This window comes from Anas platyrhynchos, chromosome 6 (genome assembly GCF_047663525.1).
Source record: "Anas platyrhynchos isolate ZD024472 breed Pekin duck chromosome 6, IASCAAS_PekinDuck_T2T, whole genome shotgun sequence".
In the NCBI taxonomy this organism is placed as follows: Eukaryota; Metazoa; Chordata; class Aves; order Anseriformes; family Anatidae; genus Anas; species Anas platyrhynchos.
The window spans coordinates 17,464,222-17,479,054 of NC_092592.1; the positions used below are offsets into that span (position 1 = coordinate 17,464,222).

A 14,833-nucleotide genomic window follows, 5' to 3' on the forward strand; every position below is an offset into this window, starting at 1 on the left:
TGTATGCATTATAGAAGGCAAAACTGGAGCGACGAAGGGTTGACTGATTTTTTTCCAGCATTGAAGGAGTCCAGTGTGGAGTTCTGGTAAAAATTTTGGCTTGTGGAGAATCTTTGTTTTAGTATGCTGAAAGTGTGAAGTCAGAAAGGAAATTCTCTGCTAAAATATGTAAAATCTATGCTTATATTTTGCTGTTAACATATAATTCTCTAATAATATAATTAATATATATATTAATGTATGCTAATATTTATGTTAATATATTTGAAAATATATTCATACCAAAACACAAAACACATGTTCCTTTATTCCAAGCATTCGATCAAACCCTACAAATTTAATCTGTTGGAATCACCTGCATACTGTCACTTGACTGTGTTCTTTTATGAGATCCAGGCCACTAAAGAGCTAAAGAGTGGTGGCAGGATATGGTGAAATGTTGTAGGACTGGACACGGGCACAAAATGCTCCCTAGTTGGCAGTCTTTGCCTAGAGTTGCTTTTTTACAAAATGGAGTAAAACTGGAGAACTTTCAGATACTTGTAAAGAAATTAATCTACAGGAAATGTGCAGTAGGCCTGTGGAGCATACCTGCCATATAAATTAGAGGTGGTCTTGATCTGAATCCAGCCTGTCTCCGCTCTGGGAATCCAGTTCAGATTTCTTCGATAAAATGAGGCCTTAGCCTTTACAGTTAAATATTTTCCCCAAGACAGCCTTGAATGTGGGATTTTAGTTTTGACCCAGCCTATAGAGAACCTAATGACATTTTACCATAGGTTTCCAGCTCAGTTCCAGCTTGAGTAATTTACAAGTCTGCTGGCACAGTCTAGCCCACACAGACCATGAAGTCAACTGTAAGTAAATCCAAGTTGATGTAAAAACAATATTGCTAGAATAGTGACAGATGCTGATTATCAAAAAAACGTCTGTTTAAGCATTTTGTATGAATCCATTTCCTCAATGCATACACTTGAAAATTTTGTAGAAGTTACTAAGTAATTGTACTTAAAGATGTGGAATTTTCTTAACCTCATCTGCTAAAGAAATTGTAGGAATACGTACTGCAAAAAATGACTGCTGTGGTTATTACTGTGGCAGCTCAGGGGAGCTATTCAGATGCCTCATTTATTGGAGCTTAATAGATTAAAAGTCCAAATTGAGTCTCATGATATAAACCTAATCACATTCTAATCTGCATAATTTTCCCATAAACAGCAATGGGAAATTTATTTAATTTATGTTTCAGCAGTTGCCAATCATGCAGTGGACAGCATTGTTATTTTTATTTATTAAAATATTTTTATTGATTTCTGTCTGTAACATCCAGCTTTGCTCTTCCTTATTTGACTTGGAAAAATTTACTTTATTTAATATAATGACATAATGTAGAGTTTTACCTAAAATGCCTGTATGTAATTGTTAATGTTAAACTTTCAATTTTCTTTGCATTTACTGAATACCTGTCTCTGTGAACTAGATAATATAGCTTAATTTATTTGATAAGTTTTATTCACCATTTTTATTTATGTTTGCCTGAGATCTAGATATGCATAGGTGATTAATGAATAAACAGAGAGGGATTTGGCTTTTTTATATAGCAAAATCTTCTAGCTGCAAACCTGTGCTATACTTTGATGCTACCAACTTTATACTGTAGAATTATGCGGCATAGAAACCTATCAAATGGCAAATGGAGAACAATGTAAGAACAATTCAAAAAATGTACACTTTGCACACTGAAGTTATAAGTAAAGTAGTTAAAAAAGCCAGAATTATATTTGCTGATGATGTTATGAATTTAAGGATGTTCCATAGTAAGTAAAGCATTTTGGATAGCTGCTGATCCAAAAATCCTTAAAGAACAATTGTTACTCTTTCTTCTTCCTCTTGACAAATACGTCTTTATTTCTATTGATTCTTCCAGAACAAAATTTGAAAAAGCAGAGTATATAAAGAGAATATCACAGCTATGCTTTGCAAAGCAGTGGTAAAGAAAGACTGTTTGTTTTGGTAATTTCGAGTTGTGTAAGTTTGTGATGAAACTGGGCAGATCTATGGTCTGGGTAATTACTATGTGAAATTTTTTGTAAAAATACATTAGTCTCAAAAGGCCTTCATCAGAGTTTTTGTGTGTGTTCCCTAGTGAAATTCAAAATGAGACTCATACTGGGAAAAGACTCATATATGGCTGTGAATGAAAGGCTCAACGTTATACAGGATTCTGTGCTATGATTAAAATACAGCTCTAATTCTAACGTTATGCAGTTCACAATAGAAAAGAGAAGCAATGTGGTATCATTCAGTCCTAGACCTCAAAATGATGAAAATCCAAGCCTTCTCCTAGTCTTTGATTTTACAGCTGAATTCTGCCTCAAAAGAGCAGTGCTAGAACCTGTAAACCTATAAATTCCTTACAGTTTTATGTGGGACCACTTACACACCCTGGGAGAACAAAGACCAGTGTTACCCCATGCTTTCCTAAGAACTTTAATTGGGACGTTTTCACTATGAGCATTCTGTAATTTAACAGTACGGAAAAGAACAGATATCAGAGAAGAGCACTTTCCTGGGAGGAAGATGAACAGCTTTTTCTCTATAACGGTGTTTCTCATCATTCAGTGCCTCAGGGGTTGTTCCAGTCCCAGATCATTGGAAGCTTGTTACAATTGAAACAGGTATCCTTCTTCACCCTCCACTGTCTGTAGCATGGCCTGTGTTTGGGCCCAGGCAGTTAAGAGAGCATCTCTGAAGATGTTGCAGACTGTAAGAAAGCTGGGAGCATACAGAGTCACATCTGCTCTCCCATGTTCCTCCTCTCTTCAAGAGCTTTAGAGATAACCTCCAAGAGGTTTTTATATCTTCAGGCACAAATGACAGTAAAAGTCAGAATTGAAATCAGAATTTAGGATATTCAGGCTCTAAGGCCAAACTACAACTCTCTGACAGATCGCATGGGATACTGAAGCTAGAATTGTTTCTAGATTGAATGGTGGTAACAGATTCCCATGAATGTCAGCAGCTCTTTAGCTTCATGACTGCTGCTGAACTTTCCAGGTGTACCCCAGTGGCTGTACTTTGGAGAATAACAGGTATAGTCTATCATTACTTTGAATGCAATGGAATATTAATGGACATTGTCAGCAAATGGTAGCAAAGGGATATAGCTGTGAGGTCCTTTTGTAAGTGAATTATTTCTTTTTGTCTGGCTCTGCCTAATGAAAATCCTTGGCTCATATTCCTGTGCAATAACTTGGCAGGGATGTGTTTGGTAGTTCACCACCTGTGTGCTACTCAAAATATGAATGGCACTTCATCATTTTCAGATGAGCCAGAGCTAGTTCATAGCATGTATGCTTTATAAATTATATTTTTGAGGACCGTAGTGCTTACTGTACCCAATGAATCACATGGCACCTTTTCCTAGAATAGCATTAATTGAAATGCATTATCAATTTAAATGGCACTTTAATGACAGGATCACAAACTTTAGATTCACCAGGCAGGTTTTCAGTTTGGTAAACTGCATTCTGGTTACACAGAGTTCCAGTTTAGGAAAACATGCATGTTTGGAAAGGGATGGGAGGCAAAGGGGGAAGGGGCAAGAGGCTGTAAAGGATCTTCTGTGACCCTCTCAGATGGAAGATTTTTTTTAGAATTTAAAGTAAAAACTTGGTTTGGGAATATGCCCATCTGGGTGTCAGTGAAGCCAGTGGAACACATGTGGCGTACATCCATCCAAGAGCCAAAATTGTCTCGACCTCAAAACCCCAGCAAGCCTTTACTGGTCTATCAGCCAAGTAAAAGGATATATCTACTGCTACATAGAGCAGACCTTTCTGCAGTTCTCAGGACTTTACTTAGTCAAGTGAACTGCACAGAAACAAAGGAAAAGCAGTTTCTGGCAAGTAAAATCAGCAGATCACATGGCCATCGGGCCAGTCGCTCCAAACAAGACATAAGCAGAGCAAACATTATTGTCAGTGCTTTCAATGGGCAGAAGTCACTGTTCAGCCATGCCAGTGTTTCATAATTTCAAATTTAATCACTGTGCCCCTGTGGCTCCCAGAGTACCTGTATGTTGCTGCTAAGCCAGTGTTATAGCTCCCCTGAGAGTGCCAGGGCCTGGCTCATCAGGCACAGGTCTCACAGAAGCCCTGTACTGCTCATCTTTTTGAAGGTGGAATTAACGGAGACAAGGAGGGGTCAGGGCTGACAGGCCCTGCTGAGCTCCAAGCACGGCAGCACGTGGATCTTCAGCAGCTCTTGGAAACAGGAGATTATCTCACTGAGAGGAGGTTTCCCAGGGGTTCTCCTTCCACAAAACAAAGAATGTCTTAAAAGAGACACAGTGTTGTCTCTAATGCAACTGTTTGTTTAGTCCACCCATTTTAGCAGTAGTATTCCAGAGGGAGCTGAGAAATATTTTTTTGCACAGAAACAAGGTGTGAAACCAGCTGCTTTCCACAGAGGCTGCAGGAGGCTTAGACTGCTTCAGTGTAGGTAAAGGATCTGGGGTACAGAAGTCCCAGCCTCTCAACATGGAAGGCCACTGCTGAGAAAGAAGCAGGAACTGCTGGTCCTCACTGACACTGAGCATGTCAGGAGCCTGGGTTCTGTATTCTTCTCAGAGATGTGATATAGCTAATCCACTGTTTGGCAGCATTTTCTTTCAGAGAAAGACAGGGACTTGCTACATCCTGCTGAAGTCCAAGCTGTTACCTCCTTTGGAGGTTATGGCTATTAGCATTATCGCCAGCTGTGGTGGCATGACCCCAGTTGTCCTTCCTCATAAGCCCCTCTCTGCCATTGTATTTCCTTAGTGTGCTCAGGCTTTATGAGGCCACACAAATTTTACTCTAGAGGTTGATCCTATTGAGCAATTGTAGCTGCAACTCCCTCAGTTGTTTGTGAGCAAGGAGACACTGTGGTTATAAGAAGATCACAACTATCAGCCCTGTTTTACCATTTTTATGAGAGTTAATGGAACAAGGTTTGGGGACTGAAGGAGAAAATGGAATATGAAAAGGAAAATGAAAAGAGGCTGTGAGGAAAGCATGTCATTTCTAAATGAATGCTCTCTGCAGAGGAATTGAATCTTTTCACAGCCGAAAATGGATCTTAAATCTGATGCCTTAGCTTGTTTCAGCTTCTGTAATGAAATAGAGTTTTCCTAATACCCTGTGACCTGAATTTCTCCCTGCTTTATGGGTGCTATTCCTTGACGTACAAACCTGTATTTTCTCAAGTCAGCATTTGATGATGGATGTCAAAATACAGGTCATGTATTATGCATATAGCATTACCGATTTAAGGTGTTTACTTGTCAAGTTGAAGAAATTCAAAAATGTCACATTCACTGAATCTGCACAGCTGTCACTTGTAGTTTTTCATGCTTTTAAATAAAAGTTGTGATAAAGCAGGTTAGTTTTCCTTCACTTTTTTTTTTTTTTTTTTTTTTTTTTTTTTTTTTTTTTTTCTGCTAGAAAAAAGAAAGGCTATCTATGGAATTTACATTTTAACTTGGGAGCAAGAGTGTGGCCTGAAAGTGGACAATGCCTTTTGCCTCCTAGCTCATAGGCACACCAAATCTCCAAGAATTCCAATTCTTCTTTTTCTCCAAATATTCCAATATTTTTATATTATTCAAAAGCAGATTTTTAGAGGTGTCTTCATGAGGCAGGGAAATTAAAATAAAATAGCAGACGTTTCTTACATCTCCCCAGACCATAGAATGAAAAATACTAAAGCGTGAGTCTGTGTTTCACTCAAGGAGAAAACAAAATCCCTTTAACATGCTTCCTGCATTTCAGACTGAATGCACTGTGTATGCAGTGTGCAATTATAGAGCTGCTGTCAGCCTATGTATTACAGAAATGACACTTTTACCTCAATCTTCTAACACCATCATAGGAAGACAAATATTTGAAAGGTTAGAGAGAGGTGTCTGCAAATAGCCACCTATGGAGAATGTATGTGTGTGTGCACGCAGTCGTGTGCACCTGTGTGGACGTTGCAGTAGTGGCAGGGCAAGAAACGTTTATGCATTTTGCGGTAGTATTTGCTTTTAGCTGATAGGGGAAATGCTTTTATTATGCATTTAGCGGTAGTATTTGCTTTTAGCTGATAGGGGAAATGCTTATGTGCTTATTCCATCTGAAGAGCCTGCTTTACTGAAAGTTGTTTTAGGGAGAGAGAGATGGGAAGAGCCCTCGGGAAAAGGAGGTGTCTAGGGATGCTCCCAGCAGTACAACCCTAGGTTGCTTGGAAGCAAGAATAGTTATCTCTCATATAAGTGAGTGCCAAAAGTCTTGCCGTTGCCATTTTGACTTGTAATTCTCCGCACAACCTGGTTAGGCGTGCCACTGTAACAGTTCAAGTAGTTCACAGCTACTTGAACTTTTTTAATGTAGTGTCACAAAGACCTTGTTGTGCTGTTCCTGTAGTGCAATGGAACACAAGACTTAGACATAGGAGCCTGCTGCAGGAGGAGGTCTCACATTATCTACCTGTCCTCAGATAGCATTCCCTTTTTGGGGGGGCCCCACTTTCATTTTGTTCTGCTGTTCTGAGAGTGTCACAGTTACCTCTGACCTTTGAATTGGCTCCTGGAAAATTTCCATTTAGACTCACTTTGTGAGTATGAGTGTGAGCCTAGAGTCCTAGGCTCTGTCATACAGCAGTATGGAATCCAAGAGTCAAAATGGCTATCAGTTCTGGTGCCAGACACAAGGAAATGTCTGCAAAACGATATCAGTTGGAAATGCAAACCACTGTTACCATGCTGGTCTCAACGAAATAGTTTCAGTGTAATGACTAGTATTAAATGACCAACTGTTCATGCAGCCAACATTTCTGATTGTCTCTAAGAAATCTGCAGTCAAAAGATTTTCTGTGCACTGATAATATGATATAGAAGTGCTTTGCTGTCTTAGGTTTGCCTGTGGTAATGCTTTTATCTTACAAGTCTGCTGAAGATACCACATTCACCTCTTTTCTCTTAAGGAACAACTTTACAGACTTTTCACTCCCTTATCCTAATGTGTATAGCTTCTCATGATAGAAGGAAATTCGTACTGGCACCTTTTGGAAGGCTGAGTAAGTCTCTTTTATCAGTGATTCTAGTTTTATTAGTTATCTATTCTATATTTGATATAGAAAAAAACTAGGGAGAAGTGAAATGAATGACAAATAAGAATTAAAATCCCATTACATCAAGAAGTCCAGGTTGAGTGGTCAAAATTTTTGGAACAGTTTGGCAGCAAAGGTAATCATCACTGGAAAAAAACAAAAATTCCTCGCAACAACAATACAGAACCAGTACCACAGTCAGAAATCTGGACCTGGATGTCCAGTGTGAGGTTAAAGAACTCAATGCAGGAAAATGCAGGCCCAGTGCAGGGAAAAAAAAAAAAAAAAAAAAAAAAATTATCATAAATGTGTATTTTGAAGGGAGCTTGGGTCAGTCGTGTTCCAAATGACAAATATTTCCTTTAAAATATCACCTTGATTTAGTGGTCCTAAATGAAATCCTAAAGTCAAACGCTGGCTTCACCATCACTTCTGCAGTGATGACATTAAATGAACATTCCCATGCTTTCTACAACTGCAATGAACAAGGAAGATGGAATGCATGTGAGCCTAACTGTTACATGAGTATTTAGTACATAGGTATAACTACCTATCTTCCACCAACAACAATCAAACTCCAAAAAGCTTTGCCTGGTTATTCTTTAAATTATAAAAGAAAAAAGAAAATAAAATAAAAGATGCTCATTGTCAAGCGATTCATTTCCAACCATGCAGAGAATCAGGCTGAAAGCACAGTCTTTGTTAGAGGTGAACCTTGCTGCTCTCCATGTCTTTTCTTTCTTTGCGTGCCATCTGATGCGTTTCCTCTTCCACCTTTGTTTCCCATACATCCTCAAAAATGTAAGTCTTTTTCTAGTTTCTTTTCATGTGTCCTTGTTAAACGTTCTTTGAAAATCTTCGGTTTGTTTTTCTGTAAGAATAGGCCTTTTCATCCCAGTATTCCTATAACTGGGATTCCCCATAAAAATGCAGGGTATGCAAGGTATGTCTGAAAAGCAAAAAAAAAAAAACATTGTGTTGTACTGTTCCTGGAAAATGACAAATCCTAAATCCTGCATGTTGATCAAACATCAGACTAACAAATGGAAGCTTACAATAGGATAATGGAAGTTCCTTGTGGTTGTACTACTGTGTACAAACAGTACTCTTTGTAATGGTAATTGAGGTTTAAGGAAAGACACCTGTTATTTGAAACACTAAAATAAACCTAGCTAAAATCAAAGTCCTTTTGTATATTTATTGTTTTTATTACTACTTAGGCAAGCACAACATTTAGCTACCAAATAACCTGCTTTCTAAATGACTTGTATATTTCTGAAAGATTATGCTTTTAAGAAATAATTTGTGAAAATCAAGTCAATTTAAAAAACTAAAATAAAATAAAAAGAAAGGCAGATGTTTTTACTGTACCTTCCCTCCCTGCCAAAAAAAAAAAAAAATGGTTATGAAATTCCCTGCTGATGGTCTCTTTTTTCCCTCTTTTTTTTTTTTTTAAATTTCTGTCAGTATATCTTTCTACAGCGTAAATAAACTTTTTGCATACAGAATCTCCTATTCTTCATGTTATTTTGTTTTATTTATTTATTTATTTATTCAGGCTTTACACCCCCTGGGATGGATAGGTCATCTCCAGACAACAGTCCGGTCCATGGCCTGTTACGTCAACCTTCCATTACAACAGGAGCCAACATCCCTATTATAACAGAGCTAGGTAAGACAAGCTAACATTTATCTGTTCGTGTACTATTCCATTCATGTACTCTTCCCTGTCTGTTTTCCCACCTCCCTTCTTATGTGACCGCATAAGAAAATTACCTAAATTGTATCTTATACTGCCATGTTTTCTACTCTGATAACTATTGTGAATTACTCCTTCTAAAGAAATATTAGTAACCGTTGTTTCAGTTTATGCATAAAATTGAATTATGTTTCTCTCTTTCCTTTGGGTTTTATTAATTTTCCTAAATAAACACCATCAGACAAGATGCTTTTTACATAGTGTAACAAATAAACAGGGTTCTTTGGGATAAGGTTAGGAAAAGAAAAAAATAAAAATAAAATAAAAAGAAGCACAGTAAGTATGAGCAGACATTTCCTGTGCACTTAATCAATAGTAAGAGGACGTTTGTTTATTTCTTCATGGGCCAGAACTGTTTAATCATGTGTAACCAAACTCTGTATAATAGTATGAGAAATTTTACCCCTGAGAATATGATGATGGTAGGTAACCAGGCTCTGATTTCCACTCTGGCTGTGGGTATTTATGTTGTCAAGTGGTGTGATGTGAAGTGCAGAAGCTGGTCTGTTTTCTTCACGGCAAATACAAACCTGATTTGTGGTCCTTTGTCCTTTTATTTTCTTTTTCAGTTTTATTTTTTAGAGCCTTACCTGTCTTTTTCCCTTACTTTATTCTCTTTCTGTACTTTCTTTCCCCCTTAAATACTTTACCTATTAGCTAAGCCTGGCAAACTTCTGCCTTTGGTTTCAATCAGTCAGGAAAAAAACAGTGGAACCCACATTCTAATGATAACTGAACTGGGTAAGAAGTGCCTTTTTCCTTCACATCACTGTCTTATTTTCCACTGTTGTTCTTACTGTCATCAGCTTTTTCTTTATTTATCTGGCTGTATCAGAGGGGCTACCCTCATGGCACTGCTTTGAATGTGTTTTATTTGTGGTTCTGGTTGAAATTGACTGTCTTGTTCTGGCCTTTCTTAATGATTTTTTTTTCACGCAGCATCAGTAAACCTTTGATCACACTCGTCTGACCTGCCGGCTGTTTTCATAGCACCTTCTCACCAATTCATTTTCTCTGGCCTGGATTCCCACCTCCCGGGCCCTCCCCCACCAAGTTTTCTCTCCTTTTCTCTTTCTCCTTCTTTTTTTTCCGTTTGTTATTTCAGCCTATTGTCAATTTGGTGGACATGCCCTAGCAGTTCTCACAGGAAGTCAAAGAAGAAGTAAAGAAAACAGGAAAGAAACCCCAGTATCACACTTTCCCTCCAGCTATTTGTTTATTTGGGGGAGCAGGCCATCTCTCAGAAGCTCAGGTTTTGAAGCTGCAAAAAAGCATCCAAGCTTCTGTGTTGTTCCCTCTCAGTAAAGAGAGATCTCAGAAGCTTTTGCAAGCAGTGTTTGATTAGCATTTCCTATGGCGCAGCACCACACATTCAAGCCTACCTCACGTAGCCTGGAGACCTTTCATAGAAATCATAGCAGCTAACTTGCATCAGGCAGATAAAGATATCGAGGATGAAGCTCCACTCGCAGGATTCACATTAGATTTGTAGTACTGTGGAAACTGACACCACGCACGGCTAGCAAGTGCGTGTCAAAGTCAGGTATTAGTCTGCCAGATGTAAGTGGAAAAAGAATGCTACTGTCAATAGCGCCTGCTCTCAGCTAGCAAATTAAACTAAGTCATGAGCTCTTCAAAAAGTACATTTTGAAATGATACGTCAGGCTTTCAAATACTATTTTCTTCAAGATCCCAGAGGATAAATTGATAGCCATTGTACAAAGAAAGGAGTAGCGTAGGTATTGGTGTTTTCTAGGGTGAAAATCTTCCGACTTACAGAGTAGAACACTTCTCCATTTAAAACACTGAGGTGTTATGCTCACATGGTTTCGTCTTGGAGTGGGAAGGCAGGGTTTTTAAATCCTACCTCAGCTCTGGTTCTGACTTGGTGTATGATCATGGCCAAGCACTATCTCAGCAGTGGTCTAGAAGGAGTATAGAAATGCTCACCTCTTTCTGAAAGACATAGCGAGGTTTTCTCCATAATTATTTGTGTTCTGTAAGCTAAGCACAGCAAGTGCAATAGTATACACAGGTTGGAAAAGGATTGGGTGGAAAATGAAACTATACAGGAAGGAAGTTCCAAATGGCGGGCAGAATGGCTAAAACTAAAGAGTTCAGAGCCAGAATCTGATAACATTAACGGCAACTTTCATGTTGATTTCCAAGCTCCCCTGTGTTGGAGACGTCAGCAGATGGGCTCACGCAAGGAATAAGGATGTAGTCAAAGAGTGCAATAGCAAATGCCAAAAAAAGTTTGTAATTTCCTTTCCTTGCAAGGGAATTTGAATCAGTTTGTCATTTACTAAGGTAAATAGTATTGCAATAGCATTGCTAAGCAATCAGTGCTTTCATGCTAGAGGAGGACTAATATGGAAATGAAATATGCAATGAAATATGAATCACTCGATAAACTGATCTCAGGGAAACAACTATTTTTAGTGGCATGAGGTGGAAGCAGAGAACCTAACTGTGACAATGAAATGTCAAAGAAAGACTGAATGACAAATGTGACTTTGTTTGGGCTTTTCTTTAAAGCAGCCTGATATAGATCCTTTTTCACACTGGCTAAGACAGATTTTGTGCAAGCGAGGTTAGGGAGACAAATACATGAGAAAAAGGTGATGCTGCAAGAGAACAGCTGGAGTATTGCTCATGCATTCAGACAGATGCCCGTTGAAGGGACAGTGTATCCTCTTTTGAGCTGTAAGTGCATTAACACCACTCCAGCAAGAATCACAGCAGCACATCTAACAGATGCCTGTGGGCTAGATCAGAGTTTTATGGGCAGCCTCAATTTTACAAAGGGGTTCAGACTTGCTGTCTTTTGATAACATTTCACTACACATGCATACAACCCTAGCCACAGTACCCGACTAACACCAAGATTGTTTCAATATATAAAAGAACCCTGTGGATCTCATGTGGAGTGCAGGCAAGTGATGCCAAGAAACTACTTCTATGGCTAAGGGATAGTCACCTATGAAGAGCAAGAGTCACCTCTTATGAGCAGGATTCTGACCCAAAGATTTTTAAATGCACATTTTCACATCCATCCTGATTTTAATTTCAGTGATGTCAAAGACACAAGTCTGTGTTTCCAGACATATGCCGTTTCTTTTTCTTTCTGACTGTGTAAAATGTGAGGTCACATGCTGAAGATGCAGAAGCACCTTATGATTTTATTATTATTATGTTTTCAGTAAATGATTCAAACGTTCAGTTCTTGGACCAAGATGATGATGATGATCCAGACACAGAACTGTATCTCACGCAGCCCTTTGCATGTGGAACCGCATTTGCTGTCAGTGTGCTGGACTCTCTCATGAGCGCAGTAAGCAAACCAAACCTTTTTTCATTCTCCTCCATCAGACTTATTGTGAAAGAGTATGAAAGTGTAATATCTGTTCCGCAGGTAGTTAGGAAATGATACTTTTTTCCTAGATGTCAAGAGAATTCCAGAGCATAGGCAAGGGTTTTTTCTCAGTTGGATCCAGAGACCCTTAAGCAGCTGAGATACCCAGGACCACCATGATTTTTAAAAGCAACGAGTGTCACATGCAGCCTGAAGGATAATAGTGTCCAAAAAATATTGTATCTCCCTTCTAAAACCCAGACCGAAATTCAGTGTTAGCCTCTGCTCACTGTTCATGTCCGACAGCGTCAACCATGTTTTAAGCTTGTAATTAGGAACAATTCTGTGAGTGCTGAGGAGTACCAAGAGAACCATATGAAAGCCAATGTACACATCAAGTGAACTTTACTTGTGTGAAGAGAGGTCATACTCTTTTTTCACGAGCAGCCTGGTGAATCCAACCATAAATGCATGCCAGAAACTACAGATGGTGACCTTTGGTTATGTCTACAGTAGGGTTTTTGTTTGTAGCCATAGTACAGTTTCAAATCAAGTGTCTCAGTCATGTTGCTGTTCACCCTCCCCTGCTTCATATTGGCTACGTTTTCAGAACAGGTTTGCTCCGTGCAAGCTGCACTTCTTTCAGAAGAACCCTAAGCTCTGCTAAGCATAGCAAGGTTTTAGCCTTTTGAAAATTTGAGTGTAAGCTTTCAGAGCTCCCCCTGGAATATAGTTCCATGGTGCTGGAAATCAGCTGTTGTAAACCCCACATAATATTGGTAAAGAGCAAACGGGTTTCTTTTAAGGAGCTAAGTCTGACCATCACCTAAAATCAGAATGAAGCTTTCTGCCTGTAAGGAAAAACCACATTGATCTTTATTATTTGATATTTTATTCACATTTAATATTTATGTACCTATACTTCAAATTTTTATTCTCTGCTCTATTCCTCCTATGATCCATCCACAGCTGAGTAGTATCAGTCAACAGTGACAACATTTTATTCTAAAGCAGCATAGAAATTTGCAATAAGCTCAGAAAATACCTTGTTGAAAAGCTATTGGCTATGTTTTACAGACTTGACAAATTCAGAAAGCCTAAGCAAACACACCTAAACGCTATACCTTCTCTAATTAAAATCTCTAGCAATAAAATATTTAGCATTTTCACATTGTAAATGGCAGTAATTTAACTGGAAGGTTCCAAGTTTTATACTGAGAACTGTTCATCTACTCCTATTATTTGAAGCAATGTCCCCGAATGAATCTCTCTGCAGGCCACTTCCAGAGTCCTGGAAGAAGTTGGGTTAATTTTTCCAATCACCGCTGACGTTTCCACAAAAAGAGAGCAAAATGTTGTGTACACCATTGCTTTCTTGTGCAAGCATACATAATGTAGATAATAGAGAGTCAGTAAGGAACATATAGAACAATACTCTGTAGAAATTTCTACCTGGAACTCATCACATAATCCTCACAAGATTTTTAGTTATTGTCATCTTTCATTCACGTTTAGATTTTGACAACACATCCCTCCATTTCTGTAATTCCCTTCTTCAACAGATACCTTTTTCAAACAATGGCACAGCTAAGTGGCATGTTATATGTAGTGTGAAGCCAGAGAAGTGTGATAACAGGAATTGAAAATTCCAATCAAGAAAGAATAAAAAAATAAAAATCAAGAAAAGAAGTTAAGGATCAGTCACTTAGAATTGGTCACTGTTCCATCTTTTCTTTCACTACTTTGCTGATTTGTGGCAGTGTTATTTTCTCTTTCATTCCTCAAAGGCCCAGTAAAGACTTGGAAATGTAATAGCTTCCTAACCCTCCAGAAAGTGTAAGATATGTGAGATGGTTTCCCTTTACTGTCCTTATTCTCCTGGGAAGGATGTATGCTTCTTTCAGCAGATCTCCAAGGAAAGGAGCATTTCTCACGCAAACTAATTTACTCGCACTGTATTATCCCTGGTTTTCTAGAGTGCGCTCGGCTTTGGGGTCCATCATCTATATAGCATGCCTAACTTCAACCAAACCCCAAATCCTATAAACTGTGAGATGTGCAGTTGTACATTCTTCCTATTAGTTGCAGTCTGCAATGCAACTAGGTGGAATTCTGTTAGAAGGAAATAAATCACATTCTGCAGGCCTTTGCCAATTCATTTTGGGACAAGAAAATAGTTCACTATACAGTGACTGAGTTTTATTGTTTCCTAATTTTTATAGCAAAGTTCCAATTTATGATCTCTGTCGATATCTCAGGAATGGCAATTCCTCATATGTGCTAAAATACAAATGCACATTGCGTGAACTGCTTCATTAAGAATTAATCGCTTCTTACAGCAGTGGAGTGTGCCAAACAGGTGCGAAAAGAGTAGAAAATAGAATAAGAGTAGACAGTGGCATAATACCCTTTCACACAGCAGTCTTTCCAATATCCAGGCAATTTGAAACTTGAAGGAAGTTTATATGTAGAAAAAGAGGGAAAAAATATGTATTGCACAGTAATCCTTTTCTATGAAGTGTCTATGCAGAGTCGTATCCTCAAATCACATTGCCAAGTATAATGTGTTGGTTAAAGTATTCAGTTAC

The 14,833-nt window shown here is 38.5% G+C and overlaps 1 protein-coding gene across 35 annotated transcripts in view; it reads left to right on the top strand.

Annotated features, from left to right (window-relative positions):
- The window catches only part of KCNMA1 (potassium calcium-activated channel subfamily M alpha 1), a 469,740-nt gene that overhangs the window by 432,947 nt on the left and 21,960 nt on the right, over nucleotides 1-14,833 (top strand). For 27 of the 35 annotated variants that reach the window (XM_072039506.1, XM_072039507.1, XM_072039508.1 and 24 more), the window contains 2 exons: nucleotides 8,690-8,803; nucleotides 12,094-12,224. In XM_072039506.1, the coding sequence (XP_071895607.1) occupies nucleotides 8,690-8,803; nucleotides 12,094-12,224 (245 nt within the window). Of the gene's footprint in view, nucleotides 1-8,689; nucleotides 8,804-9,547; nucleotides 9,632-12,093; nucleotides 12,225-14,833 lie in introns of all 35 variants that reach the window. The other 8 variants (XM_027460038.3, XM_072039505.1, XM_021269724.3 and 5 more) reach the window with 1 other exon arrangement.